The following is a 20,301-nucleotide window of genomic DNA, read 5'->3' as shown; positions in this document are numbered from 1 at the left end:
AAAACCTATAACATTTGAGGATCAGTTTTTATTTTATTATATACCAATGCACATAAATATTTTCTGTAAATAAATATAATACTGGGACACTGGCGTCATTTGGTAGGAACGTACAGGCTCTGAACCTTTGTTTTTTTCGGGGGGGGGAAGTAGTTTGTGACGGACCCCTAATCTCCGTATTTCCGGTAATAACAATGCTAGCTATTTTGTGAGATGGTTGTCATGTGTTAGTATTAGCAATTTTTCCTCCGTGCACTTTGGATAACCACTATGAAGAGTTGTGATGGAATGAGTATAAATGAATGAGTTAATTTTCATATCTGATGATAAAAGTGTTACAGAAAAATTAATCATTGCATCTGATCGCTCAGCTTTTTGCGGGATTGCTACATATGTCGTTGCTTTAGCATGTAGCCTGTTTTTAGAATTGGGCATCAGTTGCTTTAAAAGCTAAAACTCTAAAGTCATGTTTCAATCAACCATTTCTTGGACGGCAACCTTTTGACAAGCTTCCTTTCCCACGTGAGTAATAGTAACATTGAGATCTAGTCATTTGGGGATGCTTCATTTAATGGTGCATTCGTCTCTGGGCGTCGTTTATAGTGCACTTCAGCATCAAGTGCACGCTTTCAAGATGAAGATGTTTTCAGTGGCTCACAAGACAGTCTTTGTGGTGGACCATTGTCCCTACATGGCCGAGTCCAGTCGTCAGCAGGTGGAATGTGATGTACTGACCAAAAGCCGAGGTCAGGGGGTCATCCCTCTTGCTCCCGTGTCCAAATCCTTGTGGACATGCGCAGTGGAGTGTTCCATGGAATACTGTCGCATCCTCTATGACATCTACCCATTGGACAAATTGGTTGGTGTGCCGTTGCATGGCGTCAAGGCAACAAAATACAGAGGCTATCATTTTAAATGTTTTCTTTTCTTTGCAGATCAATTACATAGTTAGCGACTCAGAGTTCCACCTGCTAAACAGTTGGAAACGCGATTGCCAGAGCACCCATGACGTCAGTTGCAAAATATGCCTATTTAATTCACACCCACGCGTGCCATGTCGTCGTTGTAACGATTCGTTTTTTGTCCGCTTGTGTGACAGCTCATGTCAGCTTTGGCCGCGGTGGGACCACCCAACCCGCGAGAGGACCCCGAGTGCTGCAGCATTCTGCACGGGCTGGTAGCTGCCGTGGAATCGCTTTGCAAGATCACCGAGCTGCAGCACGAAAAGCGCATCGATCTGATGGACACGGCCGACAGGGTCGCCAACCGGGGTCGTATTATCTGCCTGACAAATGCTAAAAGGTCATTGAGACAATTATGGTTAATTAGGCTGCTCCACTAGCTAGCCTAGCATGCATGTTTTGTGGATGTGGGAGGGAACTCGGAGTACCCGTGAAAAAGACTGTGTATGTATACTTCTTTTTCCAGTGACACTCATGTACGCATGTTGGAGGACTGCATTCAGGAGACCATTTTGGAGCAAAACAAGCTAGCGGCGGGATCGGACAGGTTGGTTTCCATCTGTTCTTTCTCGTGACCGGACGTTTGGTCACTGCTCTTTTGGTCACTGGTCTTTTAGTTGCCGGTCAAATGGTGACAGAGAATTTACTGTTGAAACCAGCTCTCATAATTATATTCATGGGAGAGAGTTTAATATCTTAGTACTGTTTAATATCTAAGTACTGTTTAATATCTAAGTACTGTTTAATATCCAAGTACTGTTTGATATCCAAATACTGTTTAATATCTGAGTACTGTGTAATATCTAAGTACTGTTTAATATCTAAGTACTGTTTAATATCTAAGTACTGTTTAATATCTAAGTACTGTTTGATATCCAAATACTGTTTAATATCTGAGTACTGTGTAATATCTAAGTACTGTTTAATATCTAACTTCTGTTTAATATCTAACTTCTGTTTAATATCTAAGTAGTGTTTAATATCTAAGTACATTTGACCGGCGACCAAAAGACCAGCGACCAAATGTCCGAGCACCGTTCCTTCTTTATATTCTAAAAGCCTGACATGCAGAAATGGCTTAAAAATGACTAAATCAATGTCTGTTTCAGGTTGATGAGCATCCAACAATGCGAATTAGTGCTCATCCACATTTACCCTCAGGGCGACGACACACTAGTGTCAGACCGGCCCAAGAAAGAAGTACGTATTTCCAAAAAGTGCCATTTTTTGGCGGTGATAAACAACGAGGTCGATTGGACGTCCATTGTTGTCCATTAGAAAGACAACCTTTTTTTTTATCTTTAAGGTGTCGTCTCTGCTGACCAGTGAGGTCCACAGCGTGCGTGCCGGAAGACACTTAGCCACCAAGCTCAACATTCTGGTGCAACAACACTTTGATTTAGCCTCTACCACTATCACCAACATTCCAATGAAGGTAGACGTTCCCACCAAGCGTTGATTCAAACTCACATGCTCATCCGTACGGGGCGCTATTTGTAAAAGCGGCGCTCGTTTAATAAGACGACAACCCATTCTGATATTTAGCGCCACGCAGAGTTTTAAATATAGTGTGAAAAGATGAGTCACTTTTTTTAAGCCACTTCAGGATTTATCTCTAAGTAATAAGCGCTAATTGCAAATGGCAAATCTAAATCATTAATATAAATTGTGAAATTGGTAAATGAAAAATGGTAAATGTAAATATTGAATCCCAAATCTCTAAAATGTAAATTTTGTTAATATGCAAATTCAAATGAAGGGTGACTGGAAATAACAAAATAAAAGCTGGAGGGAGCTCAGCTTAGTACCGTTGTCGAAGTGGCGGCCCGGGGGCCAAATCTGGCCCGCCGCATCATATTGTGTGGCCCAAGAAAGTAAATAATGAGTGCTGACTTTCTTTTTTAGGATCAATTTAAAATGAAGAGTATAGATGTATATTAGGTTTCCTGATTTTCCTTCTTTTAAATTAATAATTGTCATTTTTTAAATCAATTTTCTGTGTTTCTTTAGTTCAAAAATCATTTTGGAAAATCTAAAAATATATATATGTATATAAAAAAGATAAAATAAACATTTTTTAGATCTATAAAAAAACTGAATATTCAGGCCCTTTAATTCAGTTCTTTTAATCCATTTATTGAAAAAAAATAGTCAAAATATTATATCCACCTGACATCAAGTTGACTGACATAGCAAAATATGATTGTAAAATGCCCCCCTCACCCCACCATATCTGAAACCCTGCTGCGCTACATGTAAAAAAAAAAAATAGTTGCCGTCTTTTTCAACGGGCGCATCTTTCCAAACAACACCCCGTACACCCGAGCCCCGTCTTTCTTTTGCAAAAAAAAAAAAAAAAAAAAAGTTCATCAGCCGCATGTGTCGCTTCACTCACGTCTGCTTTAATTTCTCCTTCCCCCTCCTCACCTCTATCGGCTCACTTCACGTGCAATTTATTTGAAAAAAATAATAATAATAATGTACGTGTCTCGTTCATCTCACCTGCATGTCAATGCGACCGAACCCTGCTGCTGTTTTCATGCTGTATTTTCTGTTTTGCTAGCCAACATTAAATGTTTGCGAACAGGTTAGTACTCGATTTGCACGCACACTCTCACACACACACACAATCACATAAACACACACACACGCGTGAGGAGGAAAGGGCCGAGTCATGTGTCGTGTCTCTTTCTGTTGTGTGTGTGTATATGTGTGTGTGTGTGGTTGAGTCTTATGTTGCAAACATTCATTTGTATGACACGTTAAAGGAGAGGCAACTCTGGTCTCAATCCAAAGAAACAGCGCAATAAAAACTAGATAAATGGATTTTAAATCGAATCATGCCGACCAGTGTTGTCTTTTCTTCCCTGTTAAATTTGTTCAATGTCTTTCAGTTGCTACGTCACTTTCCAATTTTAAGTTCCCAATTTCCCACCGTCCTTAAACACACCTAATCCGTTTTTGGCTTTTAGCTTCTTTCCCCTGCTTGTTCCTTTCCACAATACCAACTCCAAAATAAATGTTTAAAAAAAAACCTATCCGTTTGAGGGTTTGAGTCTTAAACTTATTTGTTTTGTGTTCCTACGCCGAACAGGAAGAGCAACACGCCAACACGTCAGCTAATTACGATGTGGAGCTTCTTCATCATAAAGACGCCCATATTGAGTTTTTTAAAAGCGGTGAGTGACGACAAACATCGAGAAACTTGCTAAAAAAAGCCATTGTTATGTCATTTTTCTTTGTTTTTTTGCCATGCAGGAGACTTGCATATGGCCGGTACCAGCACGAGAGAAAATGGACTAAAGGAAACGGTTACGCTAAAGTGGTGCACCCCGAGAACAATCTCCATAGGTGCGTTCAAGTCAGACATAATTGAAGACTTTTTTTGAGATTGTGTCATGACTCCCATCTTTTTGTTTATTTTTTTTAACACATTAGAACTGCACTACTGCACCGGTGCTTATCGCATCTCCCCCACCGACGTCAACAGTCGCCCATCATCGTGTTTAACCAACTTTCTCCTCAATGGTAAGTGAACCCCCGATTAAGCCGACGCCCACGACTCACCACTCACAAATTCCGCCAGGTCGTTCGGTGCTCTTGGAGCAACCTCGGAAATCCGGCTCTAAGATCATCAGCCACATGCTGAGCAGCCACGGCGGCGAGATCTTCCTACACGTGCTCAACAGCAACCGCTCAACGCTGGAAGACCCGCCCTCCATTAGCGAGGGCTGCGGCGGCCGGGTGACAGATTACCGTATTACTGTATGTTTATTTGCCAAAAATCCTACCCCAATCTGCCATTATTTTGATTCCCGATGTTCCCTTTTCAGGATTTTGGCGAATTCATGAAAGAAAATCGTCTGACTCCCATTTCCGAGGCCTCCCGCCATCCCGCCGCCAGACTTCCGGCAGATCGAGCTAAAGCGCAGCTTGAACGGCACACGCGTTACTGGCCCATGATCATCTCCCAGACCACCATTTTTAACATGCAAGCAGTGAGTGTCTCTTTTTTTTCTTCTTTATTCCCGAATCAGATCTTTCACCTTTTTTTTTGTTTTCACCAAACGCCAAGGTTGTTCCTCTAGCTAACCTGATTGTGAAAGAGGCTCTCACTGAAGAGGACGTTCTCACATGCCAGAAGACCGTGTACAACCTGGTGGATATGGAGAGGAAGAACGATCCACTTCCCATCTCCACTGTGGGTTCCAGAGGGAAAGGACCAAAGAGGTAGAGCCACAACTTACTGTAATTAACCTTCTTGACTCAGCGGGCAGTTAACTAGTTTTTCTTTTGCTATTAACTTCACAACTTTTCACGACTATAAGGCACACCCTCAATGAATGACACATTTTAATTTTTTCCCCTTATATAAGGCGCACCCTCAATGAATGACACATTTTTTCCATATATAAGGCTCACTGGATTATAAGGCGCCCTGTCTATTTTGGGCAAAATTAAAGACTTTTATGTGTGCTTTATAGTGAAAATATGGTAATACTAATAAACTAACATGAACAAGTCAAGTTGCTTTAAGTTTTAAAAAAATGCAGCCAAAATGAATGACTATTTGCCTCAAAAATTATGTCTAAATACGTCAAGTGTTTAGTTAAATACCATTTCTCAGTTAGAAACAAATACAAATAATCTTAGGAAATTCAGGCTAAATCATTCATTTTTTGGGAGGAAAAAAGGCTGCTGACTGACATTTTTTTCTGGAAGCAATGTGTTGATAGAAATTGCCAATTACTTGTATATATTCTGTCAACAAACATTTTAATGGTTTTCTTTCTACCATGAATGTAGCTCCAATAATAATGAAAAACTAACTAAACCAAAACAAATTGGTTACCTGACCCCTGTGCCATGCAGAGACGAGCAGTACCGAATTATGTGGAACGAGCTGGAAACGTTGGTGAAAACCCACGCCGGGGATACCGACAGGCACCAGAGGGTTCTGGACTGCATCGTGGCCTGCCGTAGTAAGCCTCCCGAAGAAGAGGAGAGGAAAAAACGAGGCAGGAAGAGAGAGGACAGGGAAGACCGAGCTGAGAAAAACGGGGCTACCAAGGATCTAGAGGAGAAAAGCTGGAAGGACTCAGAAAGGTTAACAAATACCAAGTGGACCATCCCACCAACTCTAATGTGCTTTTTTTAATGGATTTATGTATTTATTGTTGTTGCTAGGATGAAAATCATTCCGGATAAAGAGGATTTGGAGACAGAAGTCATTAAAGATTCGCCTGATTCTCCAGAACCCCCCAATAAGAAACCTCGCCTCAACACTGACGACGTGGAGTTGCCAGAGGGCGCTAAAGGTAGCGGAATCAACGGGTCGTGGGTGCTGTACCTTCTGGTGGTTCTGGTGGGTTTGAAGTTCCGTGCCATGATGTCTCCACAGGTCCTGTCTCGCTGCTTTCTCTTTGGACCAATCGGATCACTGCCAAATCCAGAAAGCGGAGGGAGTTCGTCGGAAGATCGCGTTCAGTCAACTGCAAGTTCGAGCTGTACCAGCATCTTAAAGATGAGAATGGGTAAAATGTCAAACTGTCTACACTACATGTGTCAAAGTGGCGGTCCGGGGGCCAAATATGGCCCGCCGCATCATTTTTTGTGGCCCGAAAAGTAAATTATGAGTGCTGACTTTCTGTTTTAGGATCAAATTTAAATGAAGAGTATAGATGTATATTAAATTTCCTGATTTTCCCCCTTTTAAATCAATAATTGTACATTTTTAAATCATTTTTTTCTGTTTTTAGTGTAGTTGAATTATAATCATCATATTCATTTTATCTGCTTCCAGGATGGACGTTCACGAAAATGGCAAAGCCTCCAGATGATGCTTTTCCAAGTGGCTGTATTTTAGTTTTTTTTAAAACACGTGCCCAAAAAGCAAAACTGGTGAATATGTGAATTTTCTAAATCATCCCTAACTTTTTTTGTAAATAAACCATTTATTTTAAATGGCAAGGACGTTGAAAGAATATATTACAATAAAAGTGGACGTTAGACTGCTGTTCGTAGTCTGTTCTTCTTACACACTCACGACATCTTATATTGACACCATCGAGCAAGCAAATAGTTTCTCTTTTTTTTTTGTAACTTAGAAGGTCATACAAATGGATCTGTGTGCCCAACCCTAAAGTATATTGTAGTAAGAATTGTTATAGTTTCAAAACTCATTCAATATTAAAAATGCAATTCAACTGCATGCACACTTGACTGTGTAAACGTTGTTGTTTATTTAACTCGCATTTTTTTTTTTATTTGCTGTGACGTCACCCTAACATATCCGAATCTGTATTTCCGGTAAAACACTAAAAAAAAATCCATCGTGGTACAGCCCACTTCTTCGACCCCACCCGTCCGTCTTGTAGCGCTTGATTCTAAACTTTCCGTAAAGTGTTCCGATTGGCGAAATGAAGGCAAAAATTGATTTAAGACGGTGCGGTTAAACAGTTGTAATTCAAAATCCAGCTATCTGATGAAGAGGACGAGGAGTGTTGACAGAAGCTAAAAAGTTTGGTGATCGATCACCGGGTGAAAATGGAGAACGACATCCTGGAGATGGAGTCCTTCTCTGACGCCGAGGAACTGGAAGGAGATGCCCGCATCGAAATGATGGTCGAAGACGTTGGTGAGGCGATATTTTAAAACTCCAATTGTTTATTTTCTCCGATTAACCTAGAAAAATTACGGCATTCCATGATCCATAAGTCGTTCCAGATGTTCTCAACTTATTTTTAGTGACTTCCACGGTGTTGTTTGCCAAGCAAACATTCATTTTAGGACATTTAATGTGGGCGTGTCTCCATGCCTTCATTCCAAAAAATGAAAATTAAAAAAACAAATCACCCGTGCCAGGAATGTCACGTGAGCGTTCTGACATTTCCTCAAATGTTGTTGTTCTGCCTAGCAACCGCTTATTTGTTGTTCATGACAATCAAGTTCCACACATTCCAAAGAGAAGAATGTCAGTGCCATTGACAGCTATACACGTCCAATGTGGCCAACCTCTCCCACTTCCGTTGGCTCGGACATCTATCAGAAATACAATCTTTCGCGTATTTGACACGAACAAGAAGGAAATTATCGATCCCTTCCTCACAGCAATCTCTATTAGTGGGCTTAATGGATCATCCATTATTCACAGGCACACTTTGGAAGCATTATTAAGGCTGAAAAATGAAAGCACACACCAAAAAAGTGTGACCCTCCCTGCAGGAAGACAAGACAGGAAGTCCTATTCAGAAGGGTGGACTCCATCAAACAGGCATAACTGCATGTCAAAACGTGTTCTGCGACCCGCGCTCATGTAAATTACACACTGGCAATACATATCCACTGTCAGGGCCCAAAATTATTTTTTCTTTTTGATGTATGCAAGAAAAAATACTCCAATTTCTTATTTGGACTTGAACATGTCAGGTTTAAATTCCTGTTTAATTGAATATTTAAACATAATGTAGGTTATATTACAGCTACTTGTTTGTGCCGTATTCAACATTATTTTCATCTTTTTGTTCCGGGCCAAAGAAAACTGGGCCCGAAATTTGCCCACACACCCTAGTGTGGACACCAGAGCTTTTTCTATCCCAACTTTTTAAAAAAAAATAATTTTCTTTCCACAGTTTACCCTGAGGAATTTTTGCCAACATATCACAGTATTCCAGAAGGCTTGACTGTCATGAAAGTGCAACTGGTGAGTGTTTTTTTTGTTGAGAATTGTAATATTAAGGAACTTAAGGCTTTAAATTGAGGAAACATATCACCCTGGTTCCATTTTGCATTGCGCAATCATTTGTCCTTCCCACATCACCTACATGACCCACACCGACATTTAAAACCCTGCACTCGCTTTTGGGACGTCCATCCATCCATCCGTCCTCTCCTCACCCAACATGTACCACATTATGGAAGAAGCGGTATATGAGTTTGAGTCAGCCAACTTGCCTCACGAGCCGCAAATTTGCCCCCAGGCCGAATTCAACGACAAGCCGGATTCGCTCTACTTCAACGACGGCGTGCGGCGCGTCGACTTCATCCTGGTTTACGAAGATGAGGACAAGAAGGACTTTGATAAGCGACACACATTTGCACGCAAGAAGGTACGTTATTGGGGGTTATTGGTCTTCTTTATGTAACTTCTATATTATACTGTAGTCCACATATTTTTTGTACTTTTCACTCTAATGTACAGTAGGCTAAACGACAGAAGGCTAACAAATATTTGAACTCAATATGTACTTTTATGTGTTTTATCACATAGCAACACTGGACTATTTACACAGGGAGTTACATTTGCTTGGGCTTAAATGTGCACCAGCCATTCATATTTATTATGAAGTCGTCCTTTTTATATTGCTGGTATATATATTTTTGTCCAATCATCTAGAAGACACATGTCAAGTGACATGTGCTACTGTTAAGCACTAAATTGAGATTGTTTTATTTAATTCTATATTTGTGGTTTTAGGGTTTGTACATTTGTTACATTGGTGTTTATATAATGACACATTTGTAGTGGGTTGAAAGGAAGTTTTGTGCTAAGGAATATTTTATCATTATCATTTTATCATCATCATTTTATCATCATCATTTTATCGTCATTATCGTAATTATTATTATTATTAGTAGAAGTAGTCGTTGCAGTAGTCGTAGTAGTAGTCGTAGTAGTAGTAGTAGTAGTAGTAGTCGTAGTAGTAGTCATAGTAGTAGTCGTAGTAGTAGTAGTAGTAGTAGTAGTCGTAGTAGTAGTCATAGTAGTAGTCGTAGTAGTAGTAGTAGTAGTAGTAGTAGTCGTAGTAGTAGTCATAGTAGTAGTCGTAGTAGTAGTAGTAGTCGTCGTAGTAATAGTAGTAGTCGTCGTAGTAGTAGTAGTCGTCGTAGTAGTAGTAGTCGTCGTCGTAGCAGTAGTCGTCGTCGTCGTAGTAGTAGTAGTAGTCGTCGTCGTAGTAGTAGTAGTATTAATATAATTTTTATTATTATCATTTATTACTATCATTATTATTATCATTATTATCATTTATTACTATCATTATTATTATCATTATTATCAATTATTACTATCATTATTATTATCATTACTATCATTTATTACTATCATTATTATTATCATTATTATCATTTATTACTATCATTATTGTTATCATTATTATCATTTATTACTATCATTATTATTATCATTATTATCATTTATTACTATCATTATTATTATCATTATTATCATTTATTACTATCATTATTATTATTATCATTATTATTATCATCATTGTTCATTATTATTATCATTATTATTTATTATTATTATTATTATCATTAGTAGTCATAGTAGTAGTAACCCTTGTGAGGATAAGACAGAAAATACTATCAGTAGGGTTGTCCCCCTAGGACACAAAATTAGCAAAGACCCCCCTGTACAGAATATAACATGGGAAAAATGTCCGTGGGTTTGAATGAAGTTGATCAGATAAAGATCTTATCAAGTCATTCAATATGAATAACGAGCAAGTCTCTTTCTCATCGGCAGAGACGGCGAGAATACTTTGAAGCCAGCTTAATGAAAATGGGGATGGAGTTGGAGGCCACACCATCTGTAAGTGGCTTCTTTACATTTTTCCTTGGGAGAAAGAAAGAAAAAAAAACATCAAAATTTCTCTCCAAATCAGGTGGTGGACGACAACTTGGCCTTCGTCAAAGTGCACATGCCCTGGGACACATTGTGCACGTACGCCGAGGTGCTTCACGTCCAGCTGCCCATCCAGCCCAACGACTTGTCGTCACAACGTTCGCCGTGGTGGCATTGGCTCTCCATTGTCACCAAGCCCTTCTACCCAAGCGAGAGCCTCATCACCAAGGAGGCCGAGTTCTTCACCGCGCCCTTCGAGAAAGATCGTCTGGACTACTTCTACGTCAAGGACAAGGAGACTTTCTTTACCCCCTCCATGCGGAGCAGGATGGTGAGTGAGTCAGACAAGTTTCAAAGTCCTGCTTTAAAGCAGGAGTGGGCAAAATTTTGGGTGAATCACAAAGTGGCAACTTGAAATCCTTGCAGAAATTATCAGAATCAAGTAAAAAGAAAAAAATGACCAATGGAAGTGATTAAATGAAGGCCCCAAGCAACAAAATAATCCAAAATTATAGATCAATTCCCTAACATATGTATTGTTGCAAAGGTTCAACCGTTTTTTTGTTTCAAAAATGCTGTCTGGGTTTGAACCCTCAGCTCATGAAGAAGGAATCTTTAAGTCAAGGGTGTCAGACTTGGGTTGGTTCGTTGGATGCTTTAACGTCAACTCAATTTTATGTGGGCCGGACCATTTTAAATATGATATTTAGATGTTTTTTTTATAAATGGATTAAAAGCCCTGAATATTCAGTTTTTTTATAGATCTAAAACAATGTTTATTTTAGCTTTTTTTATATATTTTTTTAGATTTTACAAAATGATTTTTGAACTAAAAACACAGAATAAAATGATTAAAAAAAGGACAATTTTTGATTTAAAAGGGGGAAAATCAGGAAATTTAATATACATCTATACTCTTCATTTTAAATTGATCCTAAAACAGAAAGTCAGCACTCATGACTTTCCCGGGCCACACAAAATGATGCGGTGGGCCAGATTTGGCCCACGGACCGCCACTTTGACACATTCACTTTAAGTGACTAGCGCCATGTATTGTTAGATTTGAGACGTCTGAACTTAAGCTTCTTGTCCAGCCCATATTCGTCATCAAAACTGGGCAGTTTGGGTTTCACATTGAGCCTCACAAGATTCCAATGGATCCATCTTTCAGGCTTATTACATCTTAAGTCGAGCCCCCTACGAGATCCGAGGGAGGGTGAAGAAGTTCGGCATCCGAAAACTGTTGGACGGCGGCGTTTATAAGGCCGCCTACCCCCTTCACGATGTAAGTGTCAACCGCCAGCCGGCATTGAGGACATCCTTTGGACGTTCATCCTCTTTTATGTTCATCTAGTGCAGGTTCAACGTGAAGTCCAAAGAAGAGGGTTGCCCTAATGAGAGATACCTCCTCTACAAAGAATGGGCCCACCCTAAAAGCTTCTACAAGATGCAGCCCCTAAACCTCATCAGGTAAAACTGTGCCAATAGAAAAGATAAGACAAGACTGTTTCTTGTGATGGGGAAATAACGTCAATGTATATGTATATATATATTTTTTTCAATAGGAAGTACTATGGCGAAAAAATTGGTATTTACTTTGCCTGGTTGGGTTTCTATACCATCATGCTGGCTATAGCTGCTGTGGTGGGTCTTGGTTGTTTCATATATGGATACAAAACTCAAGAGACCAGCACTTGGAGGTACTCATTGTATATGTTTATGGTCTTTATTAGAGATCGCTGATATTTGGAAATTTGACGTCTTATAATCAGGATTCTCTTATAATCAGGATTCTCTTATAATCAGGATTCTCTTATAATCAGGATTCTCTTATAATCAGGATTCTCTTATAATCAGGATTCTCTTATAATCAGGATTCTCTTATAATCAGGATTCTCTTATAATCAGGATTCTCTTATCAGGATCATCTTATAATCAAGATCGTCTTATAATTAGGATCGTCTTGTAATCAGGATCGTCTTGTAATCAGGATTGTCTTGTAATCAGGATCGTCTTATAATCAGGATCGTCTTATAATCAGGATCTTCTTATGTCGGATCTAATCTATATACATCATTTTATACTCCACATCTTGTAATCAGGATCGTCTTGTAATCGGGATCGTCTTGTAATCGGGATCATCTTGTAATCGGGATCATCTTGTAATCAGGATCATCTTGTAATCAGGATCATCTTGTAATCAGGATCGTCTCATAATCAGGATCATCTTATAATCAGGATCATCTTATAATCAGGATCTTCTTATGTCGGATCTAATCCATATACATCATTTTATACTCCACATCTTATAATCAGGATCGCCTTATAATCAGGTTCGTCTTATATTCGGGTCAATACTGTAAATATTCATTTTTTACACTCTCACTAAAAATGAATATTGGCTCCAGTCCTAAAAAAAAAAAAAAAACATATCGGTCCATCTCTAATTTAAATGACCTTTTTAAGTGGTAGCAAATGGTCACATCTCTGCGCCATTGACCTTCTTTGTTTGTTTATAGCAAAGAAGTGTGTGATCCTGAGATCGGTGGCAAAATAATCATGTGCCCTCAGTGCGACCAGGAATGCAAATACTGGCGGTTAAACAGCACCTGTGAAGCTTCAAAGGTACTGTTACTATTCCATATTAAGCAAATACTAGAAAACCATTCTGGAGGTAAAAATCCTGAGATCAAACTTACTGTTTTCTGTTTTGTAGAAACTCTGCATATTTGACAATTTTGGCACTCTGGTGTTTGCGGTTTTCATGTCCATTTGGGGTAAATCACACTGCCTTGTTATTTCTTTTTTTCTTCAAATATTATTCGGACATACGTCTAATCAGTAGATGGCTTTGTCTTCATTTCCTCGCTGCAGTAACGCTGTTCCTGGAATTTTGGAAGCGTTACCAAGCTGAGTTGGAATACCAATGGGACACTGTAGAGTTTTTAGAGCAGGAGGAGCCGCCTAGACCAGAATATGAGGCCAAATGTATATATGAGAGGAAAAATCCAATCACAGGGGTGAGTTAGAGCTTCGTTTTTACTTACATGGTTCAAAGTTACAGTCATTTTTTTCTCATTCTATGTTTAGGTGAAGGAAAAAGTTCCATACACAGCCTGTGGACGATGCATTCGGGTGTCAATCGGAATGGGCACTGTTTTATTCTGGGTATAAGAAGTCTTCTTCAAAATCAAATCAAGAAGGGTTTCATCCTATTGACGTTTTTTGCCATTTGCCTTTTCAGATTTTACTGATTGTAGCGTCCATTGTGGCCATTACCGTTTACCGCCTAGCTGCTTTTTTCGCTTTCTCGGCTAAGTTGCGAGCACAAGACCTGAAGGAGCTGGAGCCACTCAAGGAGTATGTGACGCCTCAAATGGCCACGTCGGTTACGGCTTCCATCATCAGCTTTGTGGTCATTATGATTCTCAATATTCTGTACGAGCGGGTTGCTATCTGGATCACCAACTTTGGCGAGTGGCCTTGATTAGATGGGAAGATTTTTTATGCTTCTTATTGAACAATTTTGTCTATCACCCAACAGAACTGCCCAGGACCAGAACTGACTATGAGAACAGCTTGACACTCAAGATGTTCCTCTTCCAGTTTGTCAATTATTATTCGTCTTGTTTCTATATCGCCTTCGCCAAGGGGAAAGCTGTCGGCTATCCAGGGCAACCGGTTTACCTGCTGGGAAAATATCGCAATGAAGAGGTTAAATTTTATCCATATATTGATGAGTATTCACCTTGAACTTGTTTAATTTATGTGTTGTTGTTGTTTTTTTTTAAAAAACAGTGTGATCCAGGTGGTTGTTTGTTCGAACTGACTACTCAACTGTCCATCATTATGGGTGGTAAAGCTATATGGAACAATATCCAAGAGGTCTTATTACCGTAAGAACCTAAAAAAAAAAAATTATGGCGTAATAGACAAACATTCAATGGTGGTTCAAGTGTATTTTGCGTCTTGCAGATGGGTGAAAAACTTGATTTTTCGTTACTGCACACGTTCATCGTCACAGAAGGTGATTCCTCGCTGGGAGCAGGACTACCAGCTCCAACCCATGTCAAAATTGGGACTTTTCCATGAATACCTGGAAATGGGTAAGAAGTGGAGGGGGAAAAATGAATACAACTGTATTTTCATGACTATAAGGCGCACTTAAAAGTCTTAAATTTTCTCCAAAATAGACAGGGCGCCTTATCATCCAGTGTGCTTTATATATGGAAATAAAAAAGTAAAATGTGTCATTCATTGAGGGTGCGCCTTATAATGTGGTGCGCCTTATAGTCCTGAAAATACATTGACATTGCTTACAGAGAAAAATGTCAAGCAGGAGCCCTTTTTAGAAAAAAGAATGATTTTGCCTGAATTTCCTAAGATATATATTTTTTGTTTCTGACTCAGAACTGTTATTTAACTAAACATGTATTTGGACATCATTTTTGAGCAACTTGTGTTCATGATAGTTTATTTATATTACTGTATTTTCATGTCTATAAGGCACACTTAAAAGTCTTAAATTTTCTCCAAAATAGACAGTGTGCTTTTTATATGGAAAACAAATAAAATGTGTCATTCATTGAGGGTGCGCCTTTAAATGCGGTGCGCCTTATAGTCGTGAAACATTCACGTATTTTAATTGGTATTAAGTCCCAGGTATGAACAGAGATGGTGCATTGTTGATGTGTTAGAAACCATTCGATAACCCTTCCTCTATTTTCCCACTTACATAGTCATCCAATTTGGTTTCGTCACCCTCTTCGTGGCATCCTTCCCCTTGGCCCCCGTCCTGGCACTGGTAAACAACCTGTTTGAAATCCGCGTTGACGCCTGGAAAATCACCACACAGTTCCGCCGCATCGTACCGGAGAAAGCCCAGGACATCGGCGCCTGGCAACCCATCCTCCAAGGCGTGGCCATCTTGGCCGTCGCCACCAATGTGAGCTCCCATCCAACATGTCCGCCACTTTAAATTGTACTTGACCAAATGGAGAATCTTTGGTTCTGAGCCCAGGCTATGATCATCGCCTTCACCTCCGATATGATCCCACGCTTGGTCTACTATTGGTCGTTCTCCGTGTACCCGTATGGAGAACATGGCTACCAAACTATGCAGGGCTACATCGAAAGCTCCCTGTCCACCTTCAACATTCAAGATTTCTCCAACTTTAGCAGGCCGCTCAGCACACCATACAATATTACCACCTGCAGGTATAAAGCATAAACAGTAGGTATAAAGACTTTTTTGGCATACATCACCATGGTTAACAACCCTTTTTTTTTAAATTCAGGTATCGAGATTTCCGCTACCCACCCGGGCACCCAAAGGAGTATGAGCACAATATCTACCACTGGCATGTTATCGCTGCTAAAATGGCGTTTATAATCGTTGTGGAGGTAAGAGCACAAACGGCAGGTTTTCGAGAGTTTTATTTACTCTTGGATGTTTTTCGACAGCACATCGTTTACCTGACCAAGTTCATCCTATCCTACGTCATCCCCGACGTGCCGTATGCCGTCAAAGAACAAATCAAGCGGGAGAAATACCTGACTCAGGTGATCTTGCATGAGACCAACCTCAAACTCGTCACCAAGCGACTCAAGCCGGCCCGTGATGGCACGCAAAATAACTCGGCAAAAGAGGAACTTGATCTGGATTTTTGAGAATAGGAATTTGGGGATTTTGAATGGGAAGAAAACTGACAAAGCGAGTTGGACAATTGAAACGCTGCTCATGCGCTGGAATGCAGAGAATACAATGTTACGTTACAATTGGTGTTACAGATAAGATTTATGGTTCTGTATTGAGAAAAAAAGTCACGTTTATTGAAAGCCATTGAGAGTAGTACTCGTTATTTTTGCTTTACAGGGACACGTCAATGATCTCACAATATTTACATACAGAAAAAATATGTGAGATGAGGTTTAGCATCAAAATAGTAACCTATTTTAAATCAATCGCACATTTGAACGTTTACTGGGAAAAAGTATATATACATATATCAAAGTGTTTTCTTGAAACTGTTGAAACCTCCATTTATGTGATGCACTTTTTTACGGATTTTGTGACTGCCGCACTGCAAAAAAAAAAAAAAACAATGAAATGCATGTTTTAAAAGAATTATCCTGTATTGTAGCTGCCATGCTTTATTAGGGTACTATAACCACTATTGACAGTCTCTTGCTTTTGTTTATGCAGATCTGTCTTTTATACAGAGTTATTAAATTGTTTTTATGAAGAAAATTGTGTTTTATGTCATTTTGTCTTGTAGATTACTGTTGTACTATTTGTTATTTTCAATTATTTACCTAATTATATTATTTTTGTGTTAGGATTCCACACATCACAGAGCACATTATGGATATATAGTGTTATCTAAATAATCCTTACTATGTAGTACTGTCCCTTTATGTAAAATAAATAAAGACGCACGGGTTTGACGTCATCAATATGCGCAAAATCCACGTGGTTTCCTGGCCCTTCCCTGTGTATTTTGGTTGGCCACTAAATTAGACACAGTAGTTAATCCACACTCTTACAATAGTTTTTTTTTCATCGAACATGAGTTCTCAGATTACTTGTATCGCGTGGGTAAAGCGGGGGGCTTCCAAGGAATTGCCGGACAAAGTAAGTGATGAAGTAGATTAGAACGATGAGCTCGCTCCCGTTAGCCTATCGGATGCTAATGTGTCAACAAAATAATATGACCACTATTCTGGCTGTTTGAAAAACACGTGATCTACGATCTCATCTGCCAGTGATTGTGTTTATTAAGCGAACTTTTTCTTAGGTTGAGTTGAGCCAGGAGGAATTGGAACGCATCATCAGTGAGGCAAGGGAAGAGCTGGGGTGCGTCTTTGTTATTGTTGTTAAGGCATTCAAATTTGGATTATATTTCTGAAATGGATCTATTTTTCCTATCAGGGCACAAGAAGCTGAAGAAGAGGAAGATGAAGACGCCGGAATTGTAGCTGATGATGATGGCGAGGATGTTGCTAAAGTGGGAAATGGTGGTGGTGATGAGCTTGCTGAATATGGCCTGGATAAATATGATGAAGAAGATTTAGGCAAGCAAGTTTGTCGCTTTTCTATTCAGCGTTGATGGGAATAGAATACCCAAATTTTCACAAACACACTACTATGTTCCCCATTTGAATGTCACTTTGTTTGCCTTTTCTTTAGCAACTTCCAACCTTGGGGACAGTCTGGCCGGTCTTACCGTCTTCAGTTCAAATGAAGAGGACCCTTACATTACACTTAAAGACACTGTGAGTTAAACATTCCATCAAGATGGTCACATAGAATTTTTTCTGAATATGCCATCTTTTATGACACATTCAGGATCAATACGAACGAGATGACTTCCAAATTAAGCCCACTGACAACCTCATTTTGTGTGGGAAGACTGAAAGGGATTGCTGCAATCTGGAGGTTTATGGTAATTTAAATCAAAACACCAATGAGAATGATCTAATATTAAAAAAAACATGTATCATAGGCATATAATTTGTTTTCTCTCCAGTGTACAACAGTGAGGAGGAATCTCTCTACGTGCACCATGACATTCTGCTGCCGGCTTATCCACTCAGCGTCGAGTGGCTCAACTTTGATCCCAATCCCGAGGAGACGCGATGTAAGGATACTATAAACCTGCAGCATTATAGTTAATTTGTAAAGGAAAATCTACATTTGCTTTATGCGTTCAGCAAACTATGCCGCCGTGGGGAACATGACGCCGCAGATCGACGTGTGGGACGTAGACGTGGTGGACTGCCTCGAACCCGTCTTCTCGCTGGGCAGCAAAAAGAAGAAAAAGAGCAAAAAGGTTAGTTCCAGCTGATATCAGCAGTTTTAATTTGATGCGAGTGGCTTTTTTGATGGGTTTATAGGGTGCGTCTGCAGATCCCATAGAGGGACACACCGATGCTGTGTTGGATTTAGCCTGGAACAAGCTGATCAGGTCAGTAAATACCGTATTTTAGGGACTATAAGTTGCACTTTTTTTTTCTTTCATTACCTTTAAAAAACCCTATGTTAAACAGTGCCTATTTAGTCTGTTGCTGTCCATTTTACTATTTTTACTTTAACACATGTTTTGTTCTTGGTTTCTGATCAAATAAAAAATGGCCCTATTAAAAGTTCGACTTATACTCCAGTGTCACTTTTTTATCTTTGTGGTGCATTGTTTTACTGGTGTGACTTATAGTCTGAAAAAAGGTATTTTTTTCTCGTAATTTGGAATATTTTGATTTCAGGAATGTTTTAGCTAGCGCCTCAGCAGATGACACGGTTATCCTCTGGGATCTGTCTCAAGGCAAACCTGCCACCACCCTACATAAACACACTGACAAAGTATGACACCGATTCACATGTTTATTATGAAATCGCCTTTTGGCTCACTAGTTCTTTTCTTCATATTCAAGGTTCAGACGTTGGCGTTTCATCCATTTGAGGCACAGACCCTCCTGTCGGGGTCATACGACAAGTATGTAAACGCATCAAATTTGTCAGCAAGCACATATTTTTTTTTAACCGTATCGAATTGTATTTGCAGGACAGCCCTTTTGTATGACTGCCGCAGCCCAGACAGCTTCCGCACTTGGCGGTTTAGCGGTCAAGTTGAACGTCTGACGTGGAACCACTTTTCACCGTGTAACTTCCTGGTAGGGGAGGAGTTTTTTTGTTTTTCCCAGTCCAAATATTTAGAGAATCTCTGGTGAATCTGGGTTGTGTTTCAGGCCAGTACGGAAGATGGATTTGTGTACTATCTGGATGCTCGCGCAGATAAGCCCGTTTTCACGTTGAAGGCACACGATGAAGAGGTTTCGGGTATGCGTGAGAAATCTACTGAAATAGTCAGGATTTATTTGGAATGTAACTTTTTTGCCACTGCATTTTTAGGCTTGAATCTCAGCAACCAAGTTAAAGGCTGCTTAATCACGTCGTCAGCAGACAAGCATGTCAAGATTTGGGACATTTTGGGCGACAAACCCAATTTGGTGCATTCACGGGACATGAAAATGGTAGGATTTTTGGGGGGGATGATTGAAATGACACACATCAGAGGTGTAACACTTGTTTTTTTTTTTGTATGTGCACGCAGGGAGTTGTATTCTGCGCGTGTTGTTGCCCCGATCAGCCTTTCACTTTTGCATTTGGGGGACAAAAAGATGGTTTGAGAGTTTGGGATATAAGCGATGTTGCAGCAGGTAAGACCAAATTTAGATGGTCAAAATATTTTCATGCAACTTTACCCTCACAATATTCTGAATGGTTGTGATATTTACCTGCAGTGGCTACGGTTTTCGGCAATCGGGAGCGCTTGGAAGTGAACACGGCACCTCAGACGTCCAGCATTGCAGCCACAAGTGGAATGGATACCTCATAGTGAGACAATCTGAAGACATCTTTATACTTTTTCTCCAACAGTCCACATTATTCCCAAATCATGTCATACCTATTCACTTTCCTCTATAAATATCATTATCATGTATATCCAGTGCATAAATACAGGTTATAAATGAACAAACTTCAGATTCTGTTGTTTTCTTATGTACTGTCACACAATTTGAAGAAGCGTTTGACACAAGGAGGTAAAAAAAAGTCTCAATATTAACAGAAGTCTCGTTGCAATAAAAGTATCTTATTTTATATTTAAGACAGACAATTACAGTGTATTACAGTGTATCCAATTATTTGTTTAG

General features: G+C 39.7%; 3 protein-coding genes across 4 annotated transcripts; all 3 read left to right on the top strand.

The window, feature by feature from the left end:
• The first annotated feature begins 151 nt into the window (after nucleotides 1-151).
• On the top strand, nucleotides 152-6,978 carry ints13 (integrator complex subunit 13). Of its 2 annotated transcripts, XM_077709165.1 has the most exons (18): nucleotides 152-522; nucleotides 604-859; nucleotides 936-1,010; nucleotides 1,100-1,302; nucleotides 1,429-1,509; nucleotides 2,072-2,162; nucleotides 2,269-2,397; nucleotides 3,526-3,549; nucleotides 4,057-4,141; nucleotides 4,221-4,313; nucleotides 4,401-4,490; nucleotides 4,549-4,727; nucleotides 4,796-4,960; nucleotides 5,038-5,192; nucleotides 5,835-6,068; nucleotides 6,150-6,280; nucleotides 6,364-6,496; nucleotides 6,766-6,978. In XM_077709165.1, the coding sequence occupies exons 2-18, from the start codon at nucleotides 635-637 to the stop codon at nucleotides 6,800-6,802; spliced, it is 2,130 nt and encodes a 709-aa protein (XP_077565291.1). In that variant the 5' UTR covers nucleotides 152-522; nucleotides 604-634; the 3' UTR covers nucleotides 6,803-6,978. The 2 variants fall into 2 exon arrangements, with proteins under 2 accessions (XP_077565291.1, XP_077565292.1); XM_077709166.1 differs by lacking the exon at nucleotides 3,526-3,549 and having other exon boundaries at nucleotides 153-522.
• Nucleotides 6,979-7,292: 314 nt separating this feature from the next.
• On the top strand, nucleotides 7,293-16,834 carry ano6 (anoctamin 6). Its single transcript, XM_077709161.1, has 20 exons — nucleotides 7,293-7,599; nucleotides 8,594-8,664; nucleotides 8,942-9,070; nucleotides 10,492-10,557; nucleotides 10,631-10,921; nucleotides 11,762-11,875; nucleotides 11,945-12,060; nucleotides 12,156-12,290; nucleotides 13,110-13,215; nucleotides 13,307-13,367; nucleotides 13,465-13,610; nucleotides 13,681-13,758; nucleotides 13,835-14,063; nucleotides 14,135-14,304; nucleotides 14,389-14,486; nucleotides 14,566-14,696; nucleotides 15,330-15,535; nucleotides 15,611-15,807; nucleotides 15,888-15,993; nucleotides 16,054-16,834. Exons 1-20 carry the CDS (start codon nucleotides 7,509-7,511, stop codon nucleotides 16,258-16,260), a joined length of 2,748 nt encoding a protein of 915 aa, XP_077565287.1. The 5' UTR covers nucleotides 7,293-7,508; the 3' UTR covers nucleotides 16,261-16,834.
• Nucleotides 16,835-17,044: 210 nt separating this feature from the next.
• Nucleotides 17,045-20,126, top strand: pwp1 (PWP1 homolog, endonuclein). Its single transcript, XM_077709662.1, has 15 exons — nucleotides 17,045-17,224; nucleotides 17,388-17,446; nucleotides 17,522-17,664; nucleotides 17,780-17,865; nucleotides 17,939-18,035; nucleotides 18,120-18,230; nucleotides 18,304-18,422; nucleotides 18,487-18,557; nucleotides 18,853-18,949; nucleotides 19,021-19,082; nucleotides 19,152-19,260; nucleotides 19,336-19,426; nucleotides 19,499-19,620; nucleotides 19,701-19,806; nucleotides 19,891-20,126. The coding sequence occupies exons 1-15, from the start codon at nucleotides 17,159-17,161 to the stop codon at nucleotides 19,983-19,985; spliced, it is 1,434 nt and encodes a 477-aa protein (XP_077565788.1). The 5' UTR covers nucleotides 17,045-17,158; the 3' UTR covers nucleotides 19,986-20,126.
• The last annotated feature ends 175 nt before the right edge of the window (nucleotides 20,127-20,301 follow it).

This window comes from Stigmatopora nigra, chromosome 23 (assembly GCF_051989575.1).
Source record: "Stigmatopora nigra isolate UIUO_SnigA chromosome 23, RoL_Snig_1.1, whole genome shotgun sequence".
Lineage (NCBI taxonomy): Eukaryota > Metazoa > Chordata > Actinopteri > Syngnathiformes > Syngnathidae > Stigmatopora > Stigmatopora nigra.
The sequence above is the reverse complement of the archived record's forward strand: the minus strand, read 5'-3'. Positions and strand labels throughout refer to the sequence as shown.